This window comes from Conger conger, chromosome 13 (genome assembly GCF_963514075.1).
Source record: "Conger conger chromosome 13, fConCon1.1, whole genome shotgun sequence".
In the NCBI taxonomy this organism is placed as follows: domain Eukaryota; kingdom Metazoa; phylum Chordata; class Actinopteri; order Anguilliformes; family Congridae; genus Conger; species Conger conger.
In genome coordinates, this window is record NC_083772.1 from 12501611 (window position 1) to 12529229 (window position 27619).

At 43.3% G+C, this 27619-nt stretch overlaps 2 protein-coding genes across 3 annotated transcripts in view; one reads left to right on the plus strand and one right to left on the minus strand.

The window, feature by feature from the left end:
• Positions 1-25497, minus strand: part of vmp1 (vacuole membrane protein 1) — a 39685-nt gene extending 14188 nt beyond the window's left edge. The window contains exons 1-9 of the mRNA XM_061217477.1: positions 25351-25497; positions 23917-24021; positions 21730-21837; positions 20724-20859; positions 20323-20413; positions 19772-19882; positions 9315-9482; positions 8450-8581; positions 735-815 (exon numbers count right to left, since the gene is read on the minus strand). Coding sequence (XP_061073461.1) covers positions 735-815; positions 8450-8581; positions 9315-9482; positions 19772-19882; positions 20323-20413; positions 20724-20859; positions 21730-21832 — 822 coding nt within the window. The 5' untranslated portion in view covers positions 21833-21837; positions 23917-24021; positions 25351-25497. The remainder of the gene's footprint in view (positions 1-734; positions 816-8449; positions 8582-9314; positions 9483-19771; positions 19883-20322; positions 20414-20723; positions 20860-21729; positions 21838-23916; positions 24022-25350) is intronic.
• On the plus strand, positions 25498-27337 carry LOC133108063 (zinc finger protein 717-like). Of its 2 annotated transcripts, none has more exons than XM_061217478.1 (3): positions 25498-25607; positions 25695-25724; positions 26108-27337. In XM_061217478.1, the coding sequence occupies exon 3, from the start codon at positions 26282-26284 to the stop codon at positions 26864-26866; it is 585 nt and encodes a 194-aa protein (XP_061073462.1). In that variant the 5' UTR covers positions 25498-25607; positions 25695-25724; positions 26108-26281; the 3' UTR covers positions 26867-27337. The 2 variants fall into 2 exon arrangements, with proteins under 2 accessions (XP_061073462.1, XP_061073463.1); XM_061217479.1 differs by having other exon boundaries at positions 25527-25607; positions 26114-27337.
• The last annotated feature ends 282 nt before the right edge of the window (positions 27338-27619 follow it).

A 27619-nucleotide genomic window follows, 5' to 3' on the forward strand; every position in this document is an offset into this window, starting at 1 on the left:
CTGAAAGAGATATTATCACAGCATTTACATCACTTGCTTACCTATGCACAAAGTCAGGGTAGTTAATTAATCAACTTAAATGATTAAAATGACTAAAATAAGTAAATTACAGCATTTGTACTAGAATCTGGAATGTACACTGTTGTTCTGTTGGATGTTTCAATGCCATTTTCACTTCAGGCCCAAGGCTTACAAAACATTTATCATGCTTGAAAACTGCTTTTTAATACTGTTCTAACAAGAAGGTCTCGTAGCTTTTGAAACAGCGTTTGAAAACATATCTTTTTAACCTGGCTTTTAACTGTAATTAGTAATGCCTTTTGTTTTAACCATTTTTATTTGTATTGTGTTATTGTTTTTATGCTTTATCATTTATTTTATTATATAATCTGTCAACTGTGTCCTGCATTTTTTATTTTCTTTTATTTTTCGGTCTTAATGTCAAAGCACTCTGAGCTGCTGCCATTACATGAAAAGTGCATTATAAATAAAGTTTATTATTATTATTATTATTATTATTATTATTATTATTACTATTATTATTATTATTAGCAATAGGCAATAGTAACAAATCAGTGGCTAGTACACCAATGATAAATACATTGATTAAATACAGAATAAATACAGAATTAACACAGATTATAATCATTGTAATTTTATAGATTTTAACTCAGCTTATAAAATTCAACCATGATACACAAGCATAATTTCTTACACCAAAAATAAAGACTTACAGAGGCACAGGCTAGAATTCCAAAGAATCCCACTTTCTGCACCATGTTTTGTACAGCGAGTTTTGCTCTGGTGGCAAAGTCCTGGAGAAAATAAGAAAAATGATTTAATGAATTCAACTAATTATGAAAATGTATGGAAAAAAAAATATATAGTTCAGAGATTATAATTTAAAAAAAAAGATTTATTTTTTATTTTTTATAATGCACGCAGACACTTAGTCTTAGGAAAGTATTCTTTTTTTAATTCTGAAAGAATTCTGCATTTTTCCATTATGCAATTTAAATAAAATTATACCTCCCCTAGATGTACAATAAGAGACAATGATACAAAGCATTGTAAATCGCATTGAACAGAAAAAAAACGTTCTAAGATGCATTTAAGAAATCAAAATATATTCATGAAGATTTTTATAAGTATTTAGACTACCAATCTTCAACAAAAAACTATCTAACTAAAAAGAAAGGCTATTTAAAATAGTCCGAACGTTTTTATAATGATAAAAAATATATTTCTACATACAAATCATATTAAATGTAAATATGTTCACATATACATTTATGTAATGGATATACATGAATATACACAAGAGGAATGAACCGATACATTTTTGGATTGCAAGCAGAAGCACTAAAACAAAAAAGATGCAGGAAAGTAGACAGGTTATAGTCTTTAAAAAAAATGTTTATACTTGAATGTTAAACTACTAACAATAGAGTACACTTACAAAAATGACAAAAGGTAGGTCTATACATATGAAAATGCTTAAAAAGAACAGAAGTCTCTCACACACACACACACACACACACACACACACACACACACACACACACACACACTTCAATTTCACAATACAAAAATAACACACCCTGGAATGAGATTGCGTGAAACATTACTCTCACATTACTAAATATCCAAAACCTGCTCTGACACACTGACCACGTACATCATCATTAAAATATGAGTTTCTTCATACTCTCTTCATTTTTTACTTGCTTCATATTCAGTCTGCGTCATTTTGAGTTCCTGTGATTTCCTGTGTTTCAAATTGATTTCTAAATCGATCTATGAACAAAGGAACTTAAATGGCAACTTCAGATTCGAGTTCAAAATACAGAGCCGCTGCATAATACACTATAGCGCATTCTATTCAGAAAATAAATCAATTTAGTCAACATCATCAATGGTTCTTCACAATAAAGCATGCACAGTCAAATTCCATTCATACTTAAGAAACTAAACATAAATATTATTCTAATCATCATTATAACTGTATTCTACTGAGGCCATTCCAGCTATTCGGACCCCTTCAAATTAACACCCTTCAAGCCTCTCTATAAATACGCTCCAACATGTTCTCTCATACAACTACACCTCTGCAGGGCGGACACGGAGAGCTGTCACCAAGTATGAATAATGTTACTATGAATAATATTACTAAACATTACAGGTAAGACTCTCAGGAAGCTCAAGTGATAATTATGGTGCAATCAGTGACGCTTGTAGCTTGTAGCTCAACAACAGGAAAGGGCTCACAGAACATCTCTATATTTTTCCTTTTATTATTCGCATAAATAAATATAGGAATTAACTTCATATTCCTACCTTTTGAAAGAGTATATAGTATATACATATAGTATATAGTATATACTATATATATAGTATATAGTATATACAGTATTTTTCCAAATGAACCGTTTTGTACTTTAAAAAAAATAACAGGATTAAAATAATTAAAACAACACGAGGAGAGATGTCATAGTATCAGGACACAAGTTTTCAATTCATAAATCTGCAAATAAAATAAAATAAAAAATAAAAAATAAAATAAAAAATAAAATCCTCAGGTCAAGCAACTAAGCTGAGACAATATTAAAATGATTGATTCATATTGTTTTTAAAAGCACAGTATATATCGGTTTGGGGCCTTTCCGTTGTTTAGGGTGTAAAATATTTCAAGCCCTCCTTAAACAGGCTGAATATACTGTAAGAATATTCTTAACCGAGATCACAGTGGCTGCAATACCCTTTGTTCTCAAAATTATCACTCGGCAATACCCTCTGATAAGAGAGTGGTGTGGGCATTCATGCCAGATATGCTCAAACGAGCAACTCCTGCGAGAATGGGCTTTTTTAATAACGCAAGGCGCTAACAGGAGACGTTTGAGAGGCGATGAACGAGGGACTCGCTGGCACAGAGTCAACACTCTGCCATCTGCTGGAGCGCAGTCCGAGAGGCTCAGAGAAGGGAAGAAACTGTCCCAACTGCCGGTGATCTGGGACACTGGAGGAATGTGTGGTTCTCTGAAGGAAACCCATTGATTCGCTTTTCAACAATGGTAGGGATATCACAGTGACTGCAGGGGGGGAGTGGAGTAAAACATTTAATGGGAAAAGAAGACTAAATTAACGGTCACTGTGGTGACTATTTAAAGCGACAATAAGACGCATCGGATATTCAACCCCGACTGTGCCAAAACCCTCTTCAACCAGACAGATTCAGTTTTAGCCAAGAGCCAAAACCATGCCAGAGGAAAAAGTAAAATAAGCCATTTAAAAACTTCAATAGGAGACTCATTGGGAGAAATATGACACATAACATGAAGATAAACAAGCCATCCAAAATCATCGCTTTCCTGATAGCTGATATTATTTGAAGATTAAGAGAAAAATGATTTCCTCAATGATTTTTTTCAAATTCATTAAATTGAAATTTTTTTAAATGAATTCAAAATTAAAAACTAGAGAACCCTTCTCTCTGAAACATGAATGCAGCGCCAACCAGGTGAGAACTGGGCACAGCACGCAGGGTGAAAAACTGAAGTGAAACTTCCAGAACAGGCCACTTCCAACTGCCACTTTTTTTTTTTTTGAGCCAACTTTTACAAGGGATAAAGGTATATGACATTTCCTTGATGTAAGTACTGCATGGTGTTGCATCAAACGACTAGCTTACTTTGTGCATAGGGGAAATGAATAAGTTAAAACAACAGCTTTGATTAAGTAGGGGAAAAAAATGCTTGTGCAGTGCATTATGTAGGATTATCAGCAAAGGGAAAGCCCACATGCTCCTTCTCTTAGAAAGAAATGAAAAACAACAAAAAATGTGCTGATGGCCTCAAATGTCCCGTGTGTAACTGCATGCAGATTTCAGATCTTTTTCAACAACAGAATGGCAAAATATTCTGCCTCCTGGTGCAATTTTATCAGCTGGTCCAGCCCAGAAAATGTAAGTATAATTACATTAAAATATATGCATAATTTTTCCACATCGACAAAGTCTTTAACAAGCTCTGATTAAAGGGAAGGTGGTTTCACTCTGACTCACTCCTTTTCAGACAGTTTACTGGAAATAACAGGAGGGGGGGTGTTTCACAGAAGTCACATGACCAGCATGGGCAAACCACAGCTCAGCGCGGGACCAGCAAACTGGTACACAAGGGTCGAGCACACGCCCCACGCAGATGGTTCTTATTCCGGTCACAGGACAAATGATCCGGGGATTTGGTATCCAAGCAGCCACTGCCTGTTACCCCTTTCCAAACAGGACATCTGATTCCACCCTGCAGCCTCTTCCCCCACCTCCATATCCCTGCTCACTCTCAGATTCACACAGCAGCACATCCGAGTGCATGGCTGAAGGACTCACTCACAGTCCGGCTCACAATTTGGCAAAAATAAATCAAGAAATTCCCTACAATTTTTGCCACAAACTAATAATGGCGTCACTTGGTGATGTAAAAAAAAAATTATAAATAAAAATAAACATTGATGTAAATGTTGCTCTTGTTCTCCGTTATACATTGAATTAATAATGTCAATGATATTTTATAGAGAGTAAATAAAGCCTAAATGTGGGTACTATCATAGACAAGAAGAGAGCGAAGCCCTGTGTTTGAAAGTGGACAGATATTTCTCAAAGGTTACGGGACGAGTTTGGCAGAAGCCTGTGCTGTTGTCTTCCTGAGGATGTTCTTTGTGTGCCAGCGCTGCACATTCCAGCGCACGGAGCCAGATGTGCCTATAGGGCTGAGACTAATGGGACAATCAGCACGCTCAGCGACAAAATCAGTGTGCTATACGGCACAATCAGCGCACTATACGACACAATCAGAGCGCTATACGACACAATCAGCGCGCTATACGACACAGTCTGTGTGCTATACGACACAATCAGCGTGTTATACGACACAATCAGCGTGTTATACGACACAATCAGCGTGTTATACGACACAATCAGCGTGTTATACGACACAATCAGAGCGCGATACAACACAATCAGCGTGTTATACGACACAATCAGCGTGTTATACGACACAATCAGCGTGTTATACGACACAATCAGAGCGCGATACGACACGATCAGCGTGATATACGACACGATCAGCGTGTTATACGACACGATCAGCGTGTTATACGACACGATCAGCGTGTTATACGACACAATCAGAGCGCTATACGACACAATCAGAGCGCTATACGACACAATCAGCGTGATATACGACACAATCAGCGTGATATACGACACAATCAACGTGATATACGACACAATCAGTGTGTTATACGACACAATCAGCGTGTTATACGACACAATCAGCGTGCTATACGACACAATCAGCGTGCTATACGACACAATCAGCGTGCTATACGACACAATCAGCGTGCTATACGACACAATCAGCGTGTTATACGACACAATCAGCGTGATATACGACACAATCAGCGTGCTATACGACACAATCAGAGTGTTATACGACACAATCAGAGCGCGATACAACACGATCAGCGTGATATACGACACAATCAGCGTGCTATACGACACAATCAGCGTGTTATACGACACAATCAGCGTGTTATACGACACAATCAGCGTGTTATACGACACAATCAGCGTGTTATACGACACAATCAGCGTGTTATACGACACAATCAGAGCGCTAAACGACACGATCAGCGCGCTAAGTGACACGATGGCCCGTGGCCATGACAAAATGACACGTGGTGAAAAGGTATTTAAATACCATTTCATTTCAAAGAAACTAATTTCAATTTAATTTAAACGTAATGACTGTCATTATGTAATTCGAACACCAACGGCAAAGACAGCGTGATCACTAGCCAGAATTACTTGTATTTAATTTGTGGAGTAACATGGTCTGATTGTGAAAGACACTCGTGCAGACAGTTACCTGCATTATGTAGGCAGAGCAGATGACACAGGTTCCAGTATTAAATAATGGATAAGGGAACAGGTCACTCTGGCCTGTTACTTAATAAATGCAGACTCCATCCTTGCTTCCTTTCCATAACCTACAATGAGATTCCCACTCAAACTAGGTTGCTTCAGGTCTACAATTTTGCATTTGTCACATGCAATACAGTACTGGGCAAAAGTCTTCGGCACCGGTATAACATTCAGTACAGATGAGATTCTTTCAAAAATAATTCAATGAAAGGTCCTGAATAAACGTACTATACATTTTACATTACAGTTTAGTAATTTGGCAGAATAGTTAAAAACTGAATCAAATCAACATTAAAGCGTTAAAACTGCATCACTTCTCTGAGATAGCCAACGCTGTCCTGCAGTTCCATAAGACAGTCAGCAGGGAGGTTGTTCCAAGCATGTTGGAGAACTTGCCACAGTTCTTCTGCAGACTTTGGTTGGCTCCTTGCTTCTGATCTCAGCCAGCCTTGATCAAGTTTTTATGTACAAAGTAGTCAATTGCTTACAGTAATTAATTAAATTAATTAAATACAAAAATGTCTCTGTAAAATTAAATCTTTTGGAAAATGAATATTTGGAAATCTCAAATGTGTTCTTTTACACTAACACACAAAAATAAAAAAATATATAATAAAGTCAAGGATGCCTAAGACCGCTGCACAGTACTGTAAATCTATCAAAGATAAACAACGAGCTGGACCACATACATTTTTTTGGGATGAAAGTCCCCTCCGCGGTATCGCATTCATGCCTAGCTACGTGGCTCGGAGCAACTTTACTATCAACTACAAAACAAAGAACTACCCCAAATCACCTGTAGCCTCATACCCAAATACTCCTCATCTCACCATTCCCGTACCATCCGCTCCACCACTGACCTTCAGACTCCCGTACCACACTTCAACATCATTACACTAAAGTTCAATCCCCCTATCCCTCAGAATCACATCACCGCCCTCATCCTACAAACACATATACAAACAGCATCTGATGACAAATCAGTCTTGCCCCCATTGACCCCTACTGTGAACCAGATTTCAACCTTATTGTCCATTTTCTTTTTACTTGTTCTTTCTGTGCTTTCAATCAACGTCTATAGATGGCAGTTCCCCCAGTGGCACCTGCTTACCCCTAATCAAAACTCTTTTTTTTATCTTCTGTCTTTTTATTTTTCTTTTCTCTATATCTTGTGCTTAGCTGCAGGATAGGAAACCCACAGAAAATAATTTCTTAAACTGAGTTGGGAATAGGTTTATAAGTGTTTTGTGTACTCTTGTTCATGTCGCTTTTAAACTTTTTTTTTTTTTCCCCCCTGGACTAATAAATAAAATGAAGATGAAAGGAAGTAAAAAGATATTGGGTAAAATGTGGCTGAAAGCCTGACCTGACGACAAGGCCAGTGCAGACCGACATTAAAGGAAGACACATTCCTAAAGCAGCACACCGCAGTGCCTCTCCAGAGATCTGAGGGGAAGAGAGAGCATCCGCTTCCTGCCTACGCGCTCATATCCTTCAAACTTTACAGAAAATTAATAAGTGAAGACAAGAACATAAGGGTAGATGGAGCACCTGGACAGAGCCCACACTGAAGAAAAAATCCAGGAATAGAGTAGTAAAAGGAAAATACATTTCCATGGACAATGATAATGATAATGACAATGCAAGGTCAATGACAACATCGGGTTCTAGAAATACAATTTGTATACATGCATGTTTGTGGCATGTATATAAAATTCTGTAAGAGAACAGAATCATCTCCTTTTATGTGTATGTGTGTGTATGTGTGTGTGTGTGTGTGTGTGTGTGCGCGTGTGTCACATAGATGCAAGCTGGGCACATCGACGAACCACGTCAAAGGGATGGCAGGAAATGCTTATTTAAAAAGCACAATGAAGCGAGTACTGCCTGTTGAAGAACTACAGCCAGCCAGGGGAACTACAGACTGCTGAGCACGGAGGAGTCTGTTCTCTTATCTGACCTCACACTTGCATCACTGCAGTGTGATTTGAGTCAGGGTGCTGGCTGTGGGCAGGGTGGGAGGGCAGTGACACATGACACAGGGCAGAGGCGGCCTCCGCCGAGTCTTGTGAGGCGTGTGCCCTTTTCCACACATCCTCCCAGAGGCAATGGGGTTAAGTCAGCAGGTGGAGGTGACACACCCAACCCAAAACACCCTCAGACACACAACCCAAAACACTCCCAACACAAAACACCCTCAGACACACAACCCAAAACACCCTCAGACACACAACCCAAAACACCTTCAGACACACAACACAAAACACCCTCAGACACACAACCCAAATCACCCTCAGACACACAACCCAAAACACCCTCAGACACACAACCCAAAACACCCTCAGACACACAACCCAAAACACCCACAGACACACAACATCCACACAAGGGAGAGTGTGTAAAAACAGAGGGAACAGGAAAGCCAGCTCATGGGAAAGAGAGAAGGGGGAGACAGGGGTGTATGTCACCCACCTGTGCGTTCTCTGCCTGTTCCAGCATCTCCTCAAATTCCTCATAGTCTTCATCATCAGGATCTGCCCCCGACAACCTCGCTGCCCGGGCCATGAAGTATGGAGGCAGCTCCCCAATGGCAGTGCCTGCACCCTATACACACAGACACACACAGACACACATACACACATACACACACAGACATATACACACACACATACACACACAGACATATACACACACACAGAGACAGAGACACACACACACACACACACACACACACAGACACACAGACACACAGACACACACACACACAGAGACACACAGAGACACACACTAGCATTAACCAAGGGTACTCATGTATTAATATTTTTATAGCTAATAATCATAAACAAGGAAACAAGCCTAAAGTCATATCCGCATAATAACAGTTTGTTTTGGTTTTTAATTGAAACCCATAAATGAGGAATATTAATTACTACCAGCGAGCTAGTCAGTATACAGTAGATTAATATACAGATTCAGTAGAACATGAAGCTTATGGTGTGAAGATTCTTGGATGAAACTACAACGAATCTAGCACGATCTGCAGAAATGTAATACTACGAATGGACACTCCAGGGAAATAAAGATAGATTAGACGGAAGATTGTTCGTTTTCGTTAACTAAATCTACCTGAATTTTTGCTGACTAAAACTGGACTAAAACTAATGAAATGTAAATGGCTAAAATGTGACTAAAATAACATTTTGTTTTAAGTCTGAAACCAATTAAAAGGTTGTTGCGAAAACGAACGCTGGAGGCATATTAATTTACCTTCACGTGCTCGCGCTGGTGGAATGCGCATAACAGAATGGACGTATTCGCAGGCCGGTACCGCACTCACCCACATGCAGGCCTCCAGCCGGACCTTGGACATGATGGTCCAGAGGGAGATGCTGCCGTCCAGGGCCTCGTGCTCGGGACACATGATCTCATCGGGGTACGGGGGCTCGGGGAAGTCGACGGAGCCGCACTCGTACGCAGCCAGAGTGACCGACGCTATGTGAGGGCCCTGCGGAGACACGCAACAAGCGCCCCATACATCACCGCTGTGGCACCATTGTCTCACCCGCCCCTATATCCTGCAGGACGGCGTTTACATCATGAGCCTCTGGGCTCAAACCGAAAGGGTAGGAAACTGGTTTTGGTCCTTGAAGTTTCTCCTCTGTAGTCACAGCCTGCTTTCAGCAGTGTGATGAAATAACGCACCAAAATTAATGGAAAGGAGGAGGGGTGGAGGGGTGGGGGGGGGGGAGCTGCGATTGTTTCCATTCATTTCTCAAAATGATCTTCAGTGGGAAAATCTCTTCCAACACATGTACAAATGCATTTTATCTGGAAATGTTTTTTTAATTTGAAGTCAGGCCACTTTATTATGCGCTAATCTGCATATCGTGGCACAAGGCCATCGGCCCTGATGGAAGTTATCCACCCTCGGTCCTCTGCACGGATTCTACTACAAAGAGAGGGGTTTGATACTAAGAGAGGCCTTTCCTAAGGTTAATGCCGATTCTCTTTCTGACTCATCATCCACATCATATGGGTGTCGGGGAAAAGGTCCGTATAACTGTAAAAGCAGCATAAGCACATCCCGCTTCCTCCCTAATGTCACGTTTCTCATTAACAGCACAGTGTACACAATACACAACCCGGTTGCACATACTGTCAGAATTGACATGTTCAATTCATACAGAAACTCAGCATACAGAACTCAAGCTCACACAAAATGGCTGCCAAAAGTTACTGCCACTGCAGCTATAAAACCGAGAAACAGGAGTGCTTAGTAACAAAGAAGAACGGGAGTCTCAGGAGGGATTCTGGGAAAGTCCCTCTTTCATCATGTGCGAACACTCCTGAGGAACGATCAGCCTCAGCTTCATCTGTGCTGCTTGACACAGAGTGCAGTGACACACTAACCGCCCTCAGAGTGGGCATCAGTTCTCTTGGACAATCAAAACATAATTGGCCTTATAAACAAGTAATAAATAACGTTAGCGGTAACGCAACTGGCCAGGTTTGCAGGTAGGATACTGTCAGTCCAGTCAAGCATAGTTTGCTCACTAATTTCTCGCGGTAACAGCTGCAGCCACACAGAGCCATACCGATCTTTTGTTTTGCCAGGCTGGTAAAGTTTCGCTCTGGTTTCATGTTCAAGCACGTCTTTGAGCAGCCAATCCCAGGCACGTCCTGCAACCACAAACATCTGTGCACTCTTGAACAATGTGTTTATTAAAGGATTATTTATAGAAAATCCGATACCATGAGAAACCAATGATTTATAATAGTTACTGGTAATAGACCAAGGGACCCTAACCCCCTTCTCACACCTTCTCTTTTTTCCACTCTCTCCCTCTCTTTGTCTCTCTTTTACTCACTCGCTTAGTCTGAGAAATAAATGCGTCATGACAACAAAAAAACAAAGCCTCGGATCCATCAATTACCCAACAGTTTTATATCTTTTGCCAGAAAAGAGCAAAGCAATACTGTGTTTAGAGGTTTAGGAAACGGCTTATGACAATAGCGATAATCTTTGTGACTATAGCGACCATTTATGACACATAATCTCCCAAATCTTGTATTTAAAAGTTGAAAATGAATTATAGTCCGTCAGTAGTAGTCAGTGTCGATCGTCTCAGCAGAGCCTGCTTTCGAATGTGTGGTCTTGGAGAATAACTTTCAAACAACGACTGCAGTCACCTTTAAAGACATATGTAAAAGAACCTGTTAGGATTTCAGGGTGTTATTTAAAGGTTTCCTTAAAGACACACACGCTACCCAACACTACCCAACTAAAGCAGCACAAGTAGGGAGAGCTGTCAGGTGGTAATCGACCCATGGTCTGTCAGGAAGAACGCAATCTGCGTAGCACTGAAACCCTGGGTCTAAAGGAAACCAAAAAACAGTGATATGCACTTACACAAGTCCAGACAGTTTAAAACACTTACACATTTACACAACCGACTGGCAGTGTTCAGAGTCATGTGTATTTGTGAGACAGTCTCGCTGAACAGCCCACATTTTATCATTGCATTCCTGTGAGTCACAGAGGTTCTCCCACAAATCTCGCACGCAACTCATTTCTCAGTTACGGCACAAAAGCGTCTTTAACTTATCGAGGACGGGGGAAGCCTGAAACTACGGGTCACCTGTCTACCGACGGGATTAGGCATGAGCGATCACACAGGCAGCAAGCATGCAACACAAGCCAGGAACACAGCCAGCCTATCAGGGCCAGTGACTGGTAGGTGATGCGTAACTGTGTGTGCATGGGAGTCTTTGTGAAGGGCTTACTCCACCTGTCACAGTGCAGATAACTAGGCATTACTTACCTAACCCTCAATCATCCTATTCACAGCCCACAGGATACGACGTGCCTGTATAAATGCTCATCGTACCCATACAAACATCACCATCTGTACACATCTTACAGCTCAAAGTGCACAATGAATGGTGACCATATAAAGGCTTTTCAATTACAGTACAAGAGAACCTCAGAGATACGAGCCAATTTTGGAACAGAGGTTGCCTGCAACAAGTAACTTTAGAGGAAATACTCAAGTTTAATTTGAATGCTTTATTGGTATGGTTACTTCCTATACAATGACAGCTAATAAACGAGCTGTAAGCTCATCGCATTAAAAAAAAAATGTTTTGACCCATGTCAGCTTTCTGAAAGTCACAACATATAATAACATAATAGCCTGTCTATAGCCGACAGCAGCTAGAGCAGAAATGCTACCCGTCCTGCACTCCGAACCTAGTGATTCAGTTACATGGCACGCTGCAGAGGAACTCACACCAAGCAGAAACACATGTGTGCTATGTAGGGTGGCAGTGCAGCGTAGGGCAGTGGTGAGGGAACAGGGCTTGTGATTTCAGGGATGTAGGTTAGGTGCTGTTGTACGGTGCTGTTGTACTAAAGCAAGGCATCTGTAAATGCCCGGTTGCATAAATGGACCCTATATTACAGGAATGTAATCTATTTTTTTTCGCACCGGATTGCCAACTAAAAACATGACAATGTCATGAGGAATGTTGCTTATGGGCGACACCTTACTGTACACCCTATGGCACACCAAGTACAGGGGGCTAGCACTGAAAGAACAGAGATGCACCCGCTGGCTTGTCAGGGGTAGGAGCCAATGCACTGGTAGCCGACTTAACCCCACCCGACTGCTGTAAGGATGAGGCAAAAATTTCCCCCCAGGAATGTTCTTCAAGGCCCTCTCTGTAATTTTGCCAATGGATTACGAAGAAAATGACCCGGAACAATGGTATATAATTATTCTCCAAATAAAAGTAACGGTAAAGATCCTCATAAACCGCACTTCAAAAGGAAACGTAATGCATGTAAAATAAGTCTGAGACCAACACTACTTCCTTGTTCATCGTCAGTCTTCCGTATTTCATTCTTCTTCGTAGTTTTATACGCCAGATGTCTTGGAGCCCTTCCTCAGTTCATCATCAGGGAAACAAACTCATCACTCACTCATAAGGCAATATATATAAAAAGAATCGTTTTTAAATGACAGTTTTTATTGCCAAATGGCTGTGACAATGGCTGGGTATCACAGAGTTCAGTGGGCGAAGCAAAACTGTTGCCCAGTCTACCGAGACAGCAGATGTTTAAAACTACCAGTACCACGATCCATGAGGTACTTAGTTGCTACCTACGTAATTTTTTGTCAAAAAGCAACCAAAAGTTTTGTGTAAATTACAGAGTGGGCATTTAATTATACAGGCTAGAGGCAGTCTAAACATATGAAGACAGGGCCTGGCCTGCTTGGAGGGCCCTGTCCAGACTGAGCTATTCTGGGAATCAAAGGGATGCCCTCATCTGGCACGGAGTTTAAACACAGAAAATGCAAGGCATCCACCAACACCAACTCAAGAGCATGAGATCATCCCTCTGGCATACAGTACAATTTCCTGCCTTAGAAGTAGGAACATGGTTCCGAGCCCCCTACGAGACTTCCAATATTTAAATTTGGCTGTGGAGTGGGGGTACGCCAAACAGGAAACCATTTAGCCTTTCTGTCTGATTAAAAAAAACTGCTCATAGTGTCACCAGCTGTTCAACTGCGCATTCTACTCATTGCAACAAATCCTCAACATCCCCATGTCATACATTTAATGTTAATCATTTGTTACTTAGGTGACGCTTTTATCCAAAGCGACTTACGGTTGATTAGACCAAGCAGGCAGACAATCCCCCCCCTGGAGCAATGTGGGGATAAGGGCCTAGCTCAAGGGCCGCGCAGCTGAGCGGATCTTATCGTGGGTACAACGGGGCTTGAACCACCAACCTTCCGGGTTCCCAGTCATGTACCTTTCACCTTTGAAAGTTAAACTACAGAAATGATATCACTCCAATGTTTGTGGAGTGGCCTGCAGAACTGGTAACTCTGCACTATGAAAATTGATAACCAGCACATTTTCAGCAACTGGTGATGCCCAAGAGTCACATCTGTAGTCAGGTGGCTATCTGTATACAAAAAATAATTTCAGCCAAGTTGTACCAATTTAGAAAGATGCACCATGTATGGTAGATATCTCATTATGCTAATACCTATACACCCAACTAAACAAATCCTCACATTTCTGGAATTGAGTTATTTAAATCATTACAGCCCTAGCAGTTACCAGAGTTGAACAGATAATGGGGCAAATTCCTGAGGTGTTACGTGTCTTTGAATGTCACTCTCACCCACAGACACACATACAGTTTAAGTACAAAGTAAAATGTTATTTATGATACCATCAATTTGAAATATTCATTTGGAATTGAGTTGGAAACATTACTGCATCCTTTCATACAGGCAGTAGACAGGGTCTAAATCAAAACAGAGGGATCTGAGGTCCTGTCCTAACCACTATCCATCACGGTAGCCTTTATACAACTTATGAATACAGGCTACACAAAAAGTTCATTCACATAACGTTCCATTAAAACCAATTCAATTTCACCGGAGCTCCAGAGAGATGGGCACACAGCCATCCTCACAGGCCATGAGACGCGGCCAAGGTCGCAGGCCCCAAACAGCCGAACGTCCCGTTCTCTAATTTACAGCCCGACGTTTGTGTTCTCAGAGGGACTCGGCCATTTTGGAGAGGGCCTGGGAGAGCGAGGCAGCTCTCCGGAGCGGTCTCACGGCGGTCATGTGACCGGCTGGGTGGAAATGGCAGGTCAGACGGGGGGGGGAGGACGCCCACTCGACGAAGGGGAGCCCTGCCTAATTTACGAAGGCGGCGGCAGTTGATGAGCACAGGGGCAGGAGTCACGGGGAGGGGAGGGCCTAGAGGGGGGGCAGGGCCAGGTGTCCAATTCCAGAGACGCAAACTCGGAAATCCCCGTTCAGCCTGCTTCTGCTTTCTGCGCTAGCTCCCTTTCCCTTTGTTCCCAGACCACAGCTCTCTTTGTGTGCAGGTATCGGCCGCGCGCAGGGTGAGGGTTTTACAGGCTCGGAAGTGGCGGAGGCAGCAGGCTTCACCCGGAGCTTCTGCGAGCCAGCCACAGACTGGAGGAGGACCCTCTTTCAAGCCAACGCACGGACCTTGTGTGAAAGAAGCCATTGTGTCTTCGGGCACTTCTGGGCGTCTGATATGTTTACACAGCGTTACATATCCCGAGCGATGTGTGACAAAGTGTGTGTATGGTAAACAAGGAGCGGGATGTTCGATTCGCGCAGTGACTCTTTTGATTTGCCCGAGTAAAAGGGTGTCTACTGCACCGGTTTCAACAGCTATCCCACGTCAAAGCACAGCACACTCGCAGGACAGCCACCCACTGTGACTCTGTCGCTGTTTAGAAAGTTATACAAAGCCACAAACAATAGCAGGTCTACTGAACGAGAGTGCTAGGCACACACTTTCCAGGATTCAATGGTGACTAAATTCTAAATTTAACTACGGTTATCGCTATCTGAGATATTTAGCCTTAATTACCGAGAGAAACATTCACAGATTCTTTGAAAACCGACAATACAAAGTAAGCGGTTTCCATAGCGACAAATCCTACCGTGCATGGTGCCTGTCCAAACCTGCACAACTACATCACAATCACTGGGCAGATGCTCTCGTACTCCGTAGAACACATCAGTGTAACCACCAGGAATGTAAAACTGCAATATCAGCAGGGCACAAAGGCCCATTTATAAATCAATAAGTGTAACGTTAAGCTGAAGAAAAACAATTTCTATGGTACAAAACAATAAAATGAGTCACTCTGACCTACAAAGTTAGAACATAACAACGGATGCTGAAAACCCCCAAGAAGGATCAATGAATAACATCTCGATTCAGAAAGAAAGAAGATACGCTGGCTTTCAAAGCCACTTCCGGAGTAACTCCCGTAGGTCACGTTCAGAAAGCTAAATAAGTCATACGCAAGTCATCTGGGAAAAGTTATCTTTAAAAAGGCCTGAAGTTTCAGGTGGTTTCGGATTAAAAAACAGCTTGCTCATCATCGGCGTAGGCTACATCTGATAGCAGACAGATGTGGATTGGCCACCAGGTGGAAAGAGACATTGAGTCACTTCGACATCACCCAGAGGCCGGTCCATAAATCTCCAGGCGAGGGGGTCGGTGAAAAAGGCCCCATTGTGTGCGGTAGCCCGCGGTCTGGCCGTGTCATGTGACTCCGCGGGGGACACAAGGCACTCCGGACCAGGCGGTGTCAGGCTGCGTCCCCTCACAAACGATCCCAACATGACTCAGTCCGCTGCCCGACACACTGCACGTTACGAAAAAGCTGGCTGCTGGCTGCAAAACAGGACAGTCGTCAGAAAGAGGGCGGGGGGGGTGGGGTGGGGGGGGGGTGTTTGGCTATAAAGAGGATAATAAAAAAAAAAACATTTCAAAAGACACTCAACGCAGGAAGTGGTGTACGTCTGGTTCCCCTGGTCCCATGACAGTCTGTGACACTAACAGCTGAATCAGTGAGAATTTCAGCCAATTATTCACCCCCCAAAAGAACAGCAAACAACTCCAGAAATCGGATCAACTCCAGATCCTTCAGCCATGTCTCTGTACACAGAACTCTGGAGACTCACAGGGAGTACCTGAGCCAGCCTTAGAAGTAGTACACACGGCCCGTTAATTACATGATTTCCGGGGGGTGAGGGTGAGGGGGACCGGGCCCACCACCACACAGGAGTGAACACGCACAGGCTGAACACGCAGCAGCATAATCACAGCGCAGTCAAAAATAAAACAGAGATGTGATTGGGTGAAAAAGAAGAGGGGTGGACCCAACCGAGGAAATATAATGGAAGGTATTCAAGCAGAAACATCAAGTCTCACGCTTAATTTGAGATGATTAGTCTTCATTATATTAATGTTAGGGTCTATTACACCGAAACGAATGAATGATTAGGAATTAATTTGAGGAAAAAGACATTGTCTCTCCATCGTTTGCCACAATTAGATACATTAGGGTTGCTTTGGTACACATATTACAGTCCTGAGAGATAAGAAAATGTTCATTCATACTAAAAAATACTAACAGTCTACCAAGACACCAAGCCGAACAGAGTAACACAGAACACAGAAATGCAGTGGGACGCTGAAGAGCTCCTTAGACTGCTGAAAGGAGATGAAACAGACAGACATTTGAACTCCATTTCTCTTTTTCTATTGCAGCACATTACTGTAATTGCAGTTGAGGGAGAGGGATATTTCTGTCGCTTGAGGAAGGGGGTGGGGGAATTCCTCTTATCAGAGCACTATGTGTGAAACACTGAGAGTATGAGTCCAGTTGCTTTTTTTGGGGGGGTTAAAATTAAACAGAGCAATCTTCTGTAAACCACAATGACTTGATAACACATGACACTGTGTAAAGGGGGGGGGGGTAGTCTGAATACAGTCACAGCCAGTTTCCTCCGGTGAAGGATGACTTTCACAGCACATATCAGCGCTTACAATGACAAATTTACGATTTAGTCATTTGGTAGACGCTTTTAGCCAAAGCGCATTTCACTTCAGAAATCAATTTATAAGGGGGATTTTTCTGGCTCCTTTGAAAACAATCCGAGGAATTTTAACAAGCCACAAGTCACACAGGAGAAGTGGCAAAGATCGACCACAACAGAGGTAAGAGCCGGAGTACGAAACCAGAGCCAGCGGCCAAAACGTGAGCGCGGACCCCTCTGCACCCATCACCACGGGCCCCCTGTGTGTGCAGGGCCAACTCCACACACAGGAATGTGCCCAAAGGTCCTCCCACCCAGCACAGGACGAGCAGCCATTAGAGAGCGCATCGCCGTGACAGCTACGCTGCGTGACATCATCAACATTACAAATGTGCAGCTTAAAACTAAAGGTTACAAAGTACAAGAAGTACAAAGTGCAGGAGAGGCCAGAGGAGGGAGAGAGAGGGAGTAGGAGCATGAGAGTGGGAACGGGAAAGAAAGATAAGGAGAAGACTGAGTGAGTGAGCGAGTGGGAGAAGGAGAGAGGAGGGAGATGGGGACAGTTGGAAAAGAAAGGGAGAGATAGTGTGAAAGTGAAGAAGAGTGGGAGAGGGAGAGAGGGCAGGAGAGGACTGCAGAGTTCCCTCCCAGCACTGACAGCTCAGGCGGCTGTGACGAGCAGACCCACAGGCGGAAAGGCACACAGACAGTCCCCCGGGAGCACAGCGATTCCAGCCTGTCGGCTCTGGGACCAGCGCTGAGGCTGCTCCTCCCGTCAGCTCGTGTGAACTCAGAGCGTCACGGTGAACCGCGCTAGCGCCGGGGAGAGAGGTCCTGCTCTGGCCAGGCCCAGCGATCGTCACGTTTATTTTAGACAGAACCGTCCAACCCGAGACGCACGTCACCTGTCCCGAGTGTCTTTTCAGACCCCGGTCCGGGCAGGCTGACACTACCCGACCCACTCTGCGGCTTCACACAAGATTGTGTGAGGTTTGCCCCAGCCTGAGCGAGTGTGGCCTCGACAAAAATCTTATCTGAAATAAACAGATTTCACCGCACAAACATTTTAATTATCCCAAGCTTTTCCTTGTCACCGTGCCTACTGTGATGTCACTTCTCAGCCATGCTGAACACCCATATATGGCAAAATAGAGGAAAAAAGGCACATTGCATGAAAATAATGATCCTACACTGAGTCAGGAGGAGCGGCCCGACTTGTCAAATGAATAGGAGCTCTTGGGCAAGGGCAGTAGGATGTGTCACTGGGTCTAGTTTCCCAGGGCCACTACTTACAAAAGAAAACAGCAATGAAGTCAGAAAACAACAATGGACGGAGGGTTTCATTCATTCAAAATTCCTTTATGTTGTTCAGACATTCCTCCATGCTGCCCTCTTTCCTTCCGTTAAGCAGGCAGAGTGAAAGACTCTGAAGCGGTCACTCAGACATCGTCTAAAGGCGCGTTGGGAAAGACGGAAATCACGCTCTGCTTTCACTTCCTGGTCTCTCACGAGGAGACGCAGCATGCTCACACCGCAGGTCTGAGGTGGAAAGGTTTGGGAAGTCCCTCTGTGACTGAGGGCAGATGAGTGGCCCTGAGCCTCCAAGGGGATCAAGGGGCCAGCTTCCCAGCTATCTGGGCATTTCTCACCCAGTCATATGCAGCCACCCCCTAGTGATACCTATATTTTCACTCAAAAATCCTATTTTCCCATTGGACAACATTCGTGTAGTACAAAATATTTCCACTCGTACCGATGTTCAATCTATGCAACATCATTTAAAAAAATTTTTTTTTTTTTTTAAATTATTCTTTCCTAGATCCTAATTATTTTCCCTAGCACACAGACAAAGATACAGATGTTTCTATTTTTAAAGAATGCTCTGACGTAAAATCTTTGCACCCTCGTGCAAGTGGCCAAGCATTTTCCGTTTGGCTCATCCACAGAGGCACGCAATTACCCTGTGTTTTTTTTTGTCGCGCATGCGACTAGGCATACTAAGCATGTGACCAAGTGTGACACAAATGAGCATGAACTATTACACTTCCTGGTGCCCTGTGTGGCAGAGGTTTCCCCCATAGGTTTCTATTGGCGTCACTGTCTCCATACATTATATACCCAAAGGTCTGGATGCACAACCGCGCCTCAATGGTTAGAAGTGGGTAGAGGAAAGAAGGCACATGGCACCATCTAGTGTTCATGTTCGGTACAGACTCAGTGAATGCAATGTTAGCAATAGAAACTCTACAACATTTAGCAAATACTTCTCAACTTTCTCCAAGAATTTCTATACTTCTATGCCTTAACATTAAGTAAATAAATAAATACAGGTGAGCTTTTATAATGTAATTGTGAATATGATGGGGCTGGAGACGTGGTGTTGCGCTCTTACCAGATAAAGCAGGAAGGTGTGTAGGCCAGTTCCAAGGCCTACTGATGAGAGAATGCCCAGGCCTACCCAGTAGGCACACCACAGGAACCTCTTCTCCAAGTACTGCACATACTGGGGGGGAGAGAAACAACCGCGTTGTAGAGACAGCACAACGGCACTTTGCTTAGCTGAGAGGAAGGGCCTATCACAATGGCCGGCTTTGTTCAAGCGGCCCGCTTCTGAGTTATGCTTTGGACATTATCAGTCACATGCAGCAGCACCCTGTGGAGGGGGCAGCAGGGGAGCAGGAAATGTGTGTTTTGCAGGGACAGAGAGAGCAGCTCTTGCAGATGCACAGGCCTACTGACAGCAGCATGTATTTCAAAGCACAAGCACTTCTACAGCCAATGACTGCACTCTGAATCCCATCACACTCAAGTTACCCGCCCACCAGTTCAACCATAATTCATCTTTCACAGCAGTCCAGACCAAAGCTGAAAATAAACGGCAGGCAGTGGGACGAAAAGCATGATGAGAGGGCACGGTCTGTTTTTAGCATCGGTCCCGCTCACCTCCTGATGTGCTCCTTCAATGGAATACGCCACGGAGAAGAACACAAACACCAACAAGAGGAAAAACACCAGCCCTCTCCGTAGCCACAGTCTGGAGGAAACAGGAGACAGAAACACTGTAAGAGCTTCCTGTGGAGGAATATCTACTTATAAACAGATTCACATCGCACAAAGGGCATTCACCCTCAAACCCCCCCCCCCCCCCATCCCATTCAAAACCAATCTACCCCAGTCAAGCCAGTCCCTCCCCCTATGCTCACTGGAGATTTTGGGAGGGGTATCCCTCACTTCCTGAAGCTCAGACTACAATAACCCAAGAGCCTCTGCGAGCAGTTCCACACCCGGCCGTATTAAAGAAAACAGGTAAAATGGTTCCATCGTGCCCCTGGGCACAGCCTCACCTCCAGGCCCACTCTTTTAAGGTAATGAGGGTCTCCAGGAGGAAGTAGCGCAGGGTGAGAACGGGCTTTCTCCAGAGCACCAGGGCCAGACGCTCCTCCCGATCCCGCCGTTTCCTCTCGCTGAGGGACGAGGAGTCTGGGGACACAGCGGGGAGACGCACGGCCGTCACGGAGAGCAGCGCTGCGTTCCGACGGCTCATTTTATCCGTCCTCGCGTGACCCCGAAAACTGATCGAGGGCCACCGTCTTTAAGGACATTCAGGTTCGTTAAACGCTCCTTGGAAACTAAAACTGTAAGTAACTTTCAAAGAAGTGGCCTATATCCCCCCCCCCCCCCCCCCCACTCACAGGCAGGATTACACTTGGCAGCACATACTTTTATGACAAAAGCAGCTTAACGCCGCATTGAGCCTGTCATTAGTACTTTGTTCTCACCAACTGTCAAGTAAAGAGCTTACACCAGGGAATGCTCAAGTCTGGTCAGTTTGCCATTCTGGAAACTAGATCCAGAAAGCAAGACCAAATCGACAAAGATCTGAATATGGCAAATTAAGGGAGAAGCTGCAAAGCACAGAACGTGAGGGTGCTGGAGGACAGAGATGCTCAAGACCTGAGTGCAGCACCTGCTCTCTGCCACTACAGCTTCCAGGGTCTTCACAGGACAAAGTGAAGTCTTAAGTGTCATTAAATACTGCTCCCTCAGCTAAATCAGTTTATATCCACTGGACACGATGGCAGCACAAATGAAATTAGGACACTACAGGCAGAGCCCTGAGGATTTTGGTAATGTAGTCCATATGAATCTAGGTTGTGCAACGACGAATATGCCCAAAAGTCCCACAAGGTGATTTCAACTCTCTGACGATAGTGCCAGATAGGAGTATTCCCCACCTAATATGATATACATTTCATGATCCTAAGCTTGATCTAGTTCATTCTGACAGTGAGACAAGTTTTGGCAAAATGAACCAGGTTCATTCTCAACTGGTCTTGCCTTTCTACCTACCCAAAAAGCTCCCGTTCTGCTGATCCTTAGACCCTACACGCCTCTGTGGTAGTTCACAGTCTGTCCCATTTTCTGCCATCTCATTGGGTAGGTTATGGACCATGTGATCTATTTTTAAAAAAATAAAAAGGGGGGGAAAGAGGGAAAGCTTGGTTAGGCATGTTCTACAGAACAATGTTAAGCATCAACTGGCACACTTGAAAAGGGGAACTATCCAAAAAAACGACATATCACCAATTTCAATGAATGAAAAAAATACATATATACCCTGGTATTGAGTCGTACTATGAATAAATTGTATTCATGCTGTGACTGGCTGGGGCAGCACATTACTGGTGTACATGGGATTCAAATCAAGTCAAATAGAGTAAATTCTTGGTCGGGATTGGGGAAATATTATTCAAATATGAACGTCCCACCTGCTCTCATACTATGTCATGCTTTCCTCAGCTGGCTGTGGGCCAAGTGAGATGAACATGTGGCGGGGCATTAAACTAACGTTTTCATCCACTGGCCAGAGTGGCTGGCAGAGTAAACAAATTTACCAACCTCAGATAAAGTTAACTGGCAAGTGACTGGCGTTAATTTCACATCCTGTCACTGCACCAAGAACCTAGAAATAGCCAATAATTTGGTATTTCGACATTTCTCCCTGATGGAAAAACATTGCTTTTAATAGACAAGACACTGGATAAATGACACAGAACACCAACAGCGGATAGCAGTAGCTCATGACAGCACTATTTACTCACCCACAATTTGACCACTCATCTCAACAGCTGAACATGCACAACGGATTTACTTTAAACGGCAAACATTTAAAAACCGGTTTTTCAAGGATTTTGAGCACGCTTAGTAAACTGCCCCTTTTGCCAGAGGTTTCGATATCCAATGGCTGATGGAATTTTCAAGAACACTTCCCCATAAAATAAGGAACGTTTGGCAGTGTGTTGCTCTAGTATGCCATGGGATTAACGGCCGAGCACAACAAACACAGGGTCGTCTGCGTATGCTGGGTCTTTTTAACATATGTACATTCCAGACACGCATCAGCGGCGATGACTTAGATGACTTAGAAACTGAAGGGCACCCACTTCAGTTTCTGCGAGACAGGAGTCATTACTGTACATATTCCTGATAAACTTCAACCACAGGGGGGAAAACTCTGCACTGACCTTTGAAAGATCTACCAAACAAGATGCCAGTAGGACAATTGTCAATTACATATAATTTGCCACAGAGAAAACAAAGTGTGGTCTCTAAAATGCAAAGAACACACTGAAGTCGATGTTTCTAAATATATCATGAGCAATAGGTCAACTAGCCTAACACCAATGTCTGCTGTCTGCTGTGATAGGTTAACCTGAGTTAACCAAAGCCATTCAGTGATAGAACGACAATAAGAATGTATAACTGACGTTAGCCATTAAGGATGGCGAACGGCTTTTCCGGCAGAATAAAGCTATATAATCAGGTAGCTCAAGAGCTGCACTAGATAGCTTCAAGCACAAGTGTTTGAGTTAGGTAACCAGCCAGTTAGTACACCGATGTATCCAAGATAAAAAAAGTGACGAAACCTTGGTTGGGACCTGACATTGTTGCGCAATTCTCGTGGAATGACTGTGCTTAATAGCTAGCCAACCAGCCCGCTAGCTAGCTAATTGACAAAGTACACAACACAGCTAGCTTGCTAACTAACTATTAGCTAGACTATTTCTCCCTGAGATTCGGCGGCGCAACCTGCCACAGAATAATTTAGCTTGCTAGTTAGACAATTAGCTAACGTTACATTTTCTAGAGCAGTAAGTTACAATAATTGTCTAGCGTACGTAACCTCGCTAGCTTGCTATAGCCAACCATAATTTAGCTAGGTATTTGTCTTGAATCTTCGTACTGCCATTTCCATGGTATCCTTGCTAACCCCGTCGCCCGGTTCATTATCATTCATTACATTAGTAACTGACCTGCTAGCAAGCTAGCTAGCGGTGTTGCTACTGACACTGACACATCAGCGTGGAACATGCAGTTTGATAGCGCACGGCTACTTCACGTGAACAAAACAGAATTACCCATGGCAGTGGAATGTACCTGAGCAAACCAAAACTAATAATAAGACTAGTAAACATCAACATATTGCGAAAATATAATTTACTTACAGATTCTCAGCTAGGTTAGCTTGTGACTTACCGTTTCCTTCCACACTCCACTGATCTATCCGATCTAACACCCGTCACCGCATCACACTAGCTGCCGCAGCACAGGAAAATGACGTCCGCGTTATTTTTACTTCCTCTTTAGAACAAAAAAACAACAAGTAATAAACACCATATCAATCCACATACGTGCTATGTACATTTCTAAATACCCCGATATTTTTATTATTATTTTATTTTACGCCAAATCCTACCAGTGAAGTTTAAATTTAAATTTAAATATGTCGTCATCAGTACGCGACGTGAGCCCGACGTCAAGCTCAGTGCGTTAACGATTCCGACTTCATGTAGCTACCGTACATACTTTGTACAATGTTGGATTTATTTATCTTTTCCATGTGGTAAAGTTACTAGTCCTCTTCATCTCTACTGGGACATAAAACCGCACCACGTGATATAGGAGAAAGAGAAATAAATCAAGCAAAATAAATTATTATCTTAAATATTATATCTTTAATATGTTTTTTACTTTAAGCTAAATTAAAGCCTACACATTTGGTGCACTCCTCCTGCCGTCATCTTCAAACTGTTTTATCTTTCTTGATCTTGTTACATGTATTTGGTTCAAGGCTTAAAAATGAGCTTCAAGAATAATATTTTCTATTTAAACAACTATTTAAACAACAACTTTTGGGATCCATGATCCCAATCAATATCCTTCCCTAACTGAAAGCATCACTATGTCTGCTGAGTAAGGACTCATTGCATAGGCCTAAGTGTCCCTGCTGCTATAAGCAGCTAAACATAATGTTTAATTGAGTCACAAAACTGAAATTAATTCCCACATCTTGATGTCTTGAATAATATAAAATAGCAACGGGACTGGATTGTTTTAGCAATAAGAAAAAGGTTAGGGGAAAGAGTAAAATTTCCTGGTGAGATTAATGATCCAGGATGTATAAAGTAGCTGTAAAAGTCCACCCAAGAACCCAATAATGTTTTATAATTGTCTACTACATTACTAAAAATACAATATTATATTTATATTGTAATATACATAATTATATGCTATTTGTTGACAAAATGACATGATGTCTATTATATTTTATTACGTGTAATTATATGTTTGACAGGCATACATTTTATGATTTAAGTTGTGATAAAAACCTACTAATCCAAACGATCAATTAGTTGGTCTTGTATTTTGAAAGACCTGCTCATATTAGTCAACGGAAGTAGAATTATCTTAAAGTGACTCCGATTTCGAAGTAGGTGGATTGCCCTTTCCGTAATGGCGCAAACCAAGAGTAGAAAGTGGTGCTGTGTTCCTATGTGTGGAAACAATAAACAGAAACATCCATATTTAAGCTTTCACTGTTTTCCTGCTGAAAAAGAGCGTAGGAGGAAATGGGTTCAGGCCATACGAAGGGTCGAAGGTCCGTTATTTAAAATAACAAAGTCAACTCACCTGTGTAGTCTGCATTTTAAGGAAGGAGACGTGTTTCTATCTCCAGGTGGCCTTAAACGTGTGAAGAAAGAAGCAATGCCTTCCCGTTTTCCGTGGACAGTCTATACACAGACTATTCTCTTATTATGCAAGGGATAAGGAGCGACTTGGTTGTCGTCTTCGGTTGGTACCTTTATTTCAGGTGGAAGAGGCCCGTGAAGAGAATGCACCTGCTGCTGCTGCTGTTTTTTTTTACTACCATGTTCGGGCACATTTCGGTCAGTTCTGTTAACTTGATTAAAGTTAGCTAGTCTACTTTTTTACGATTCTATTTTGTTGATTTTTTTTTTGTCTTTTTTCGCTAGATCATGACTACCATGCCGGGACACCTGAAGGTGAGTTCTCTTAACTTCACAATGTAATACTTTTTAACGATTGTATTATTATTATTATTTATTTGTTTAGGTTTTTATAATATTAAAAGTACGTTTTTTTTTCATGTGGTATCAAATATGACCTGTATTAGGGAATTTACTTGGCGTTAGATGTCAACTATGTAGTGTAGATTACATTATAGAGGATGTAGTTTGCGTTTTGTTGTACACCATTAGGTGCCATTATTTTAATGATACTTGTTTTCATTGGATCCCAACATACAAGTTATGGAGGTGGAGTTGTACCATTACATTTTCACACTAAAACAGGGCCCATACACTATGGTTCTTTTCATAGTCATGTACTTTATCAAAATAGTGACAGATATTTGTGTCTCAAATAGAAACAGATTATTCTGTCAAAGAAGAATCTTCTGACTGGAATGAAGACAACAAACTTAGCCATGACAGTGCTGAAATAATATCTGTGTGCGTCAAAGAGGAGGAAATTGAGGAGGAGATTGCTGAATCTGAAAGTGTTGTCACAGTGCCCAAATTGGAGCCCAGCGTTGAAGAAGATGAGGAAGACAATAAACAGAGCATGCACCCAGAAAAGACTCCCCACTGTAGTACCAATTGCGGGGAGGCCTTTAGTCAGCCTGCAGGTGGACCAGCGTGTTCATGCTGGTGGGAAGCTCTTTGTTTGCAAGCAGTGTGGAATGACTTTCAGCAAGCTCTGCGGCCTCAAGGTGGATAAACTGGCTCATGTCCGCAGGAAAGAGCGCCGCTGCGACCGCCGCGGGAGGACCTTCAGCCGACTGGCGTACCTCAAAGTGCACACGTGCGTGCACACGAGCAGGAAGGTCTCTAAACACGTCCAGGAGCCTGAGGCTGCACGGGCGCGCGCACACACAGGGCTGTGGCCCTACGACTGCAAGACCAGCTTCTCCAGCGTGTGGGACCTGAGGATCCACCAGAGGACCCACACAAGTATGAAGCCTTACCTCTGCAGTGACTGTGGCAAGAGCTTCCGCCAGAAGGGGCTGCTCGTGGTCCACCATCGCAGGCACACGAGGAGTGCGGCCCTACAGCCGCCTCGAGTGCAAAAAGACCTTCCGGCAGTTCAGCCGGCTGGAAGTGCGCCGGCTGTGCCATGCCGCTGAGAGGCCCTTCCACTGAGACGAGTGCGATGGGAGCTTTGCGGAGCTGGGCTGCCTGCAGAGGCACCAGTGGCTGCACAGGGAGAGGGAGCGCCGCCGCCCCCAGCTGCTTCATCACATTCAGGCATCTGGATCAGCTGGACGGGCACCAGCACGCCCCGCGCCGACGGCCGTGACTCCAGCCCCTGCTCCCTCCGCGTGGTGCGCACACGCCTCCGCACTGGAGAGAGGCCCCTCTGCTGCCCCAAAAAGCCTTCCGCAGCAACTCTGGCCTTAACTGCCACCTGTGCATTCACGCCGGGGACACTGCTGCGGCAGCCTGCACTGTGACCCACAGAGCTCCCTGCATTGAGCCTTCCCCCACAAACTGCACTGTGCAACCAAGCACCTTGTTCGTGCCTTGGCCTGGATATTGCACAATGATGATTTTTACCTGTTACTTCTTCTACATGTTAAATTATAAAAACAAAACGATGGTGGATGACTGTAAATTTGGCATGTGTTTGATCCAAACTTCATGATGTGCTTTTGAAGAGTCAAATATGAGTTCCCCAACAGAGAAATAAATACTCTGTTAAAGCCTGTTGTGGATCAGATAATTCCACTTCTAGTTTGTATTGTTCGGACTTTTGATAGGAAGGGGAACATACAATTCAGAATTTAGTTCTGAAGTGTTTCAGAGAGACAAACACTGCTGCCAGTACAGTATAAGCTCATAATTTCAACAGGAAGTTGTCACTCTGCGTTATCTGTACA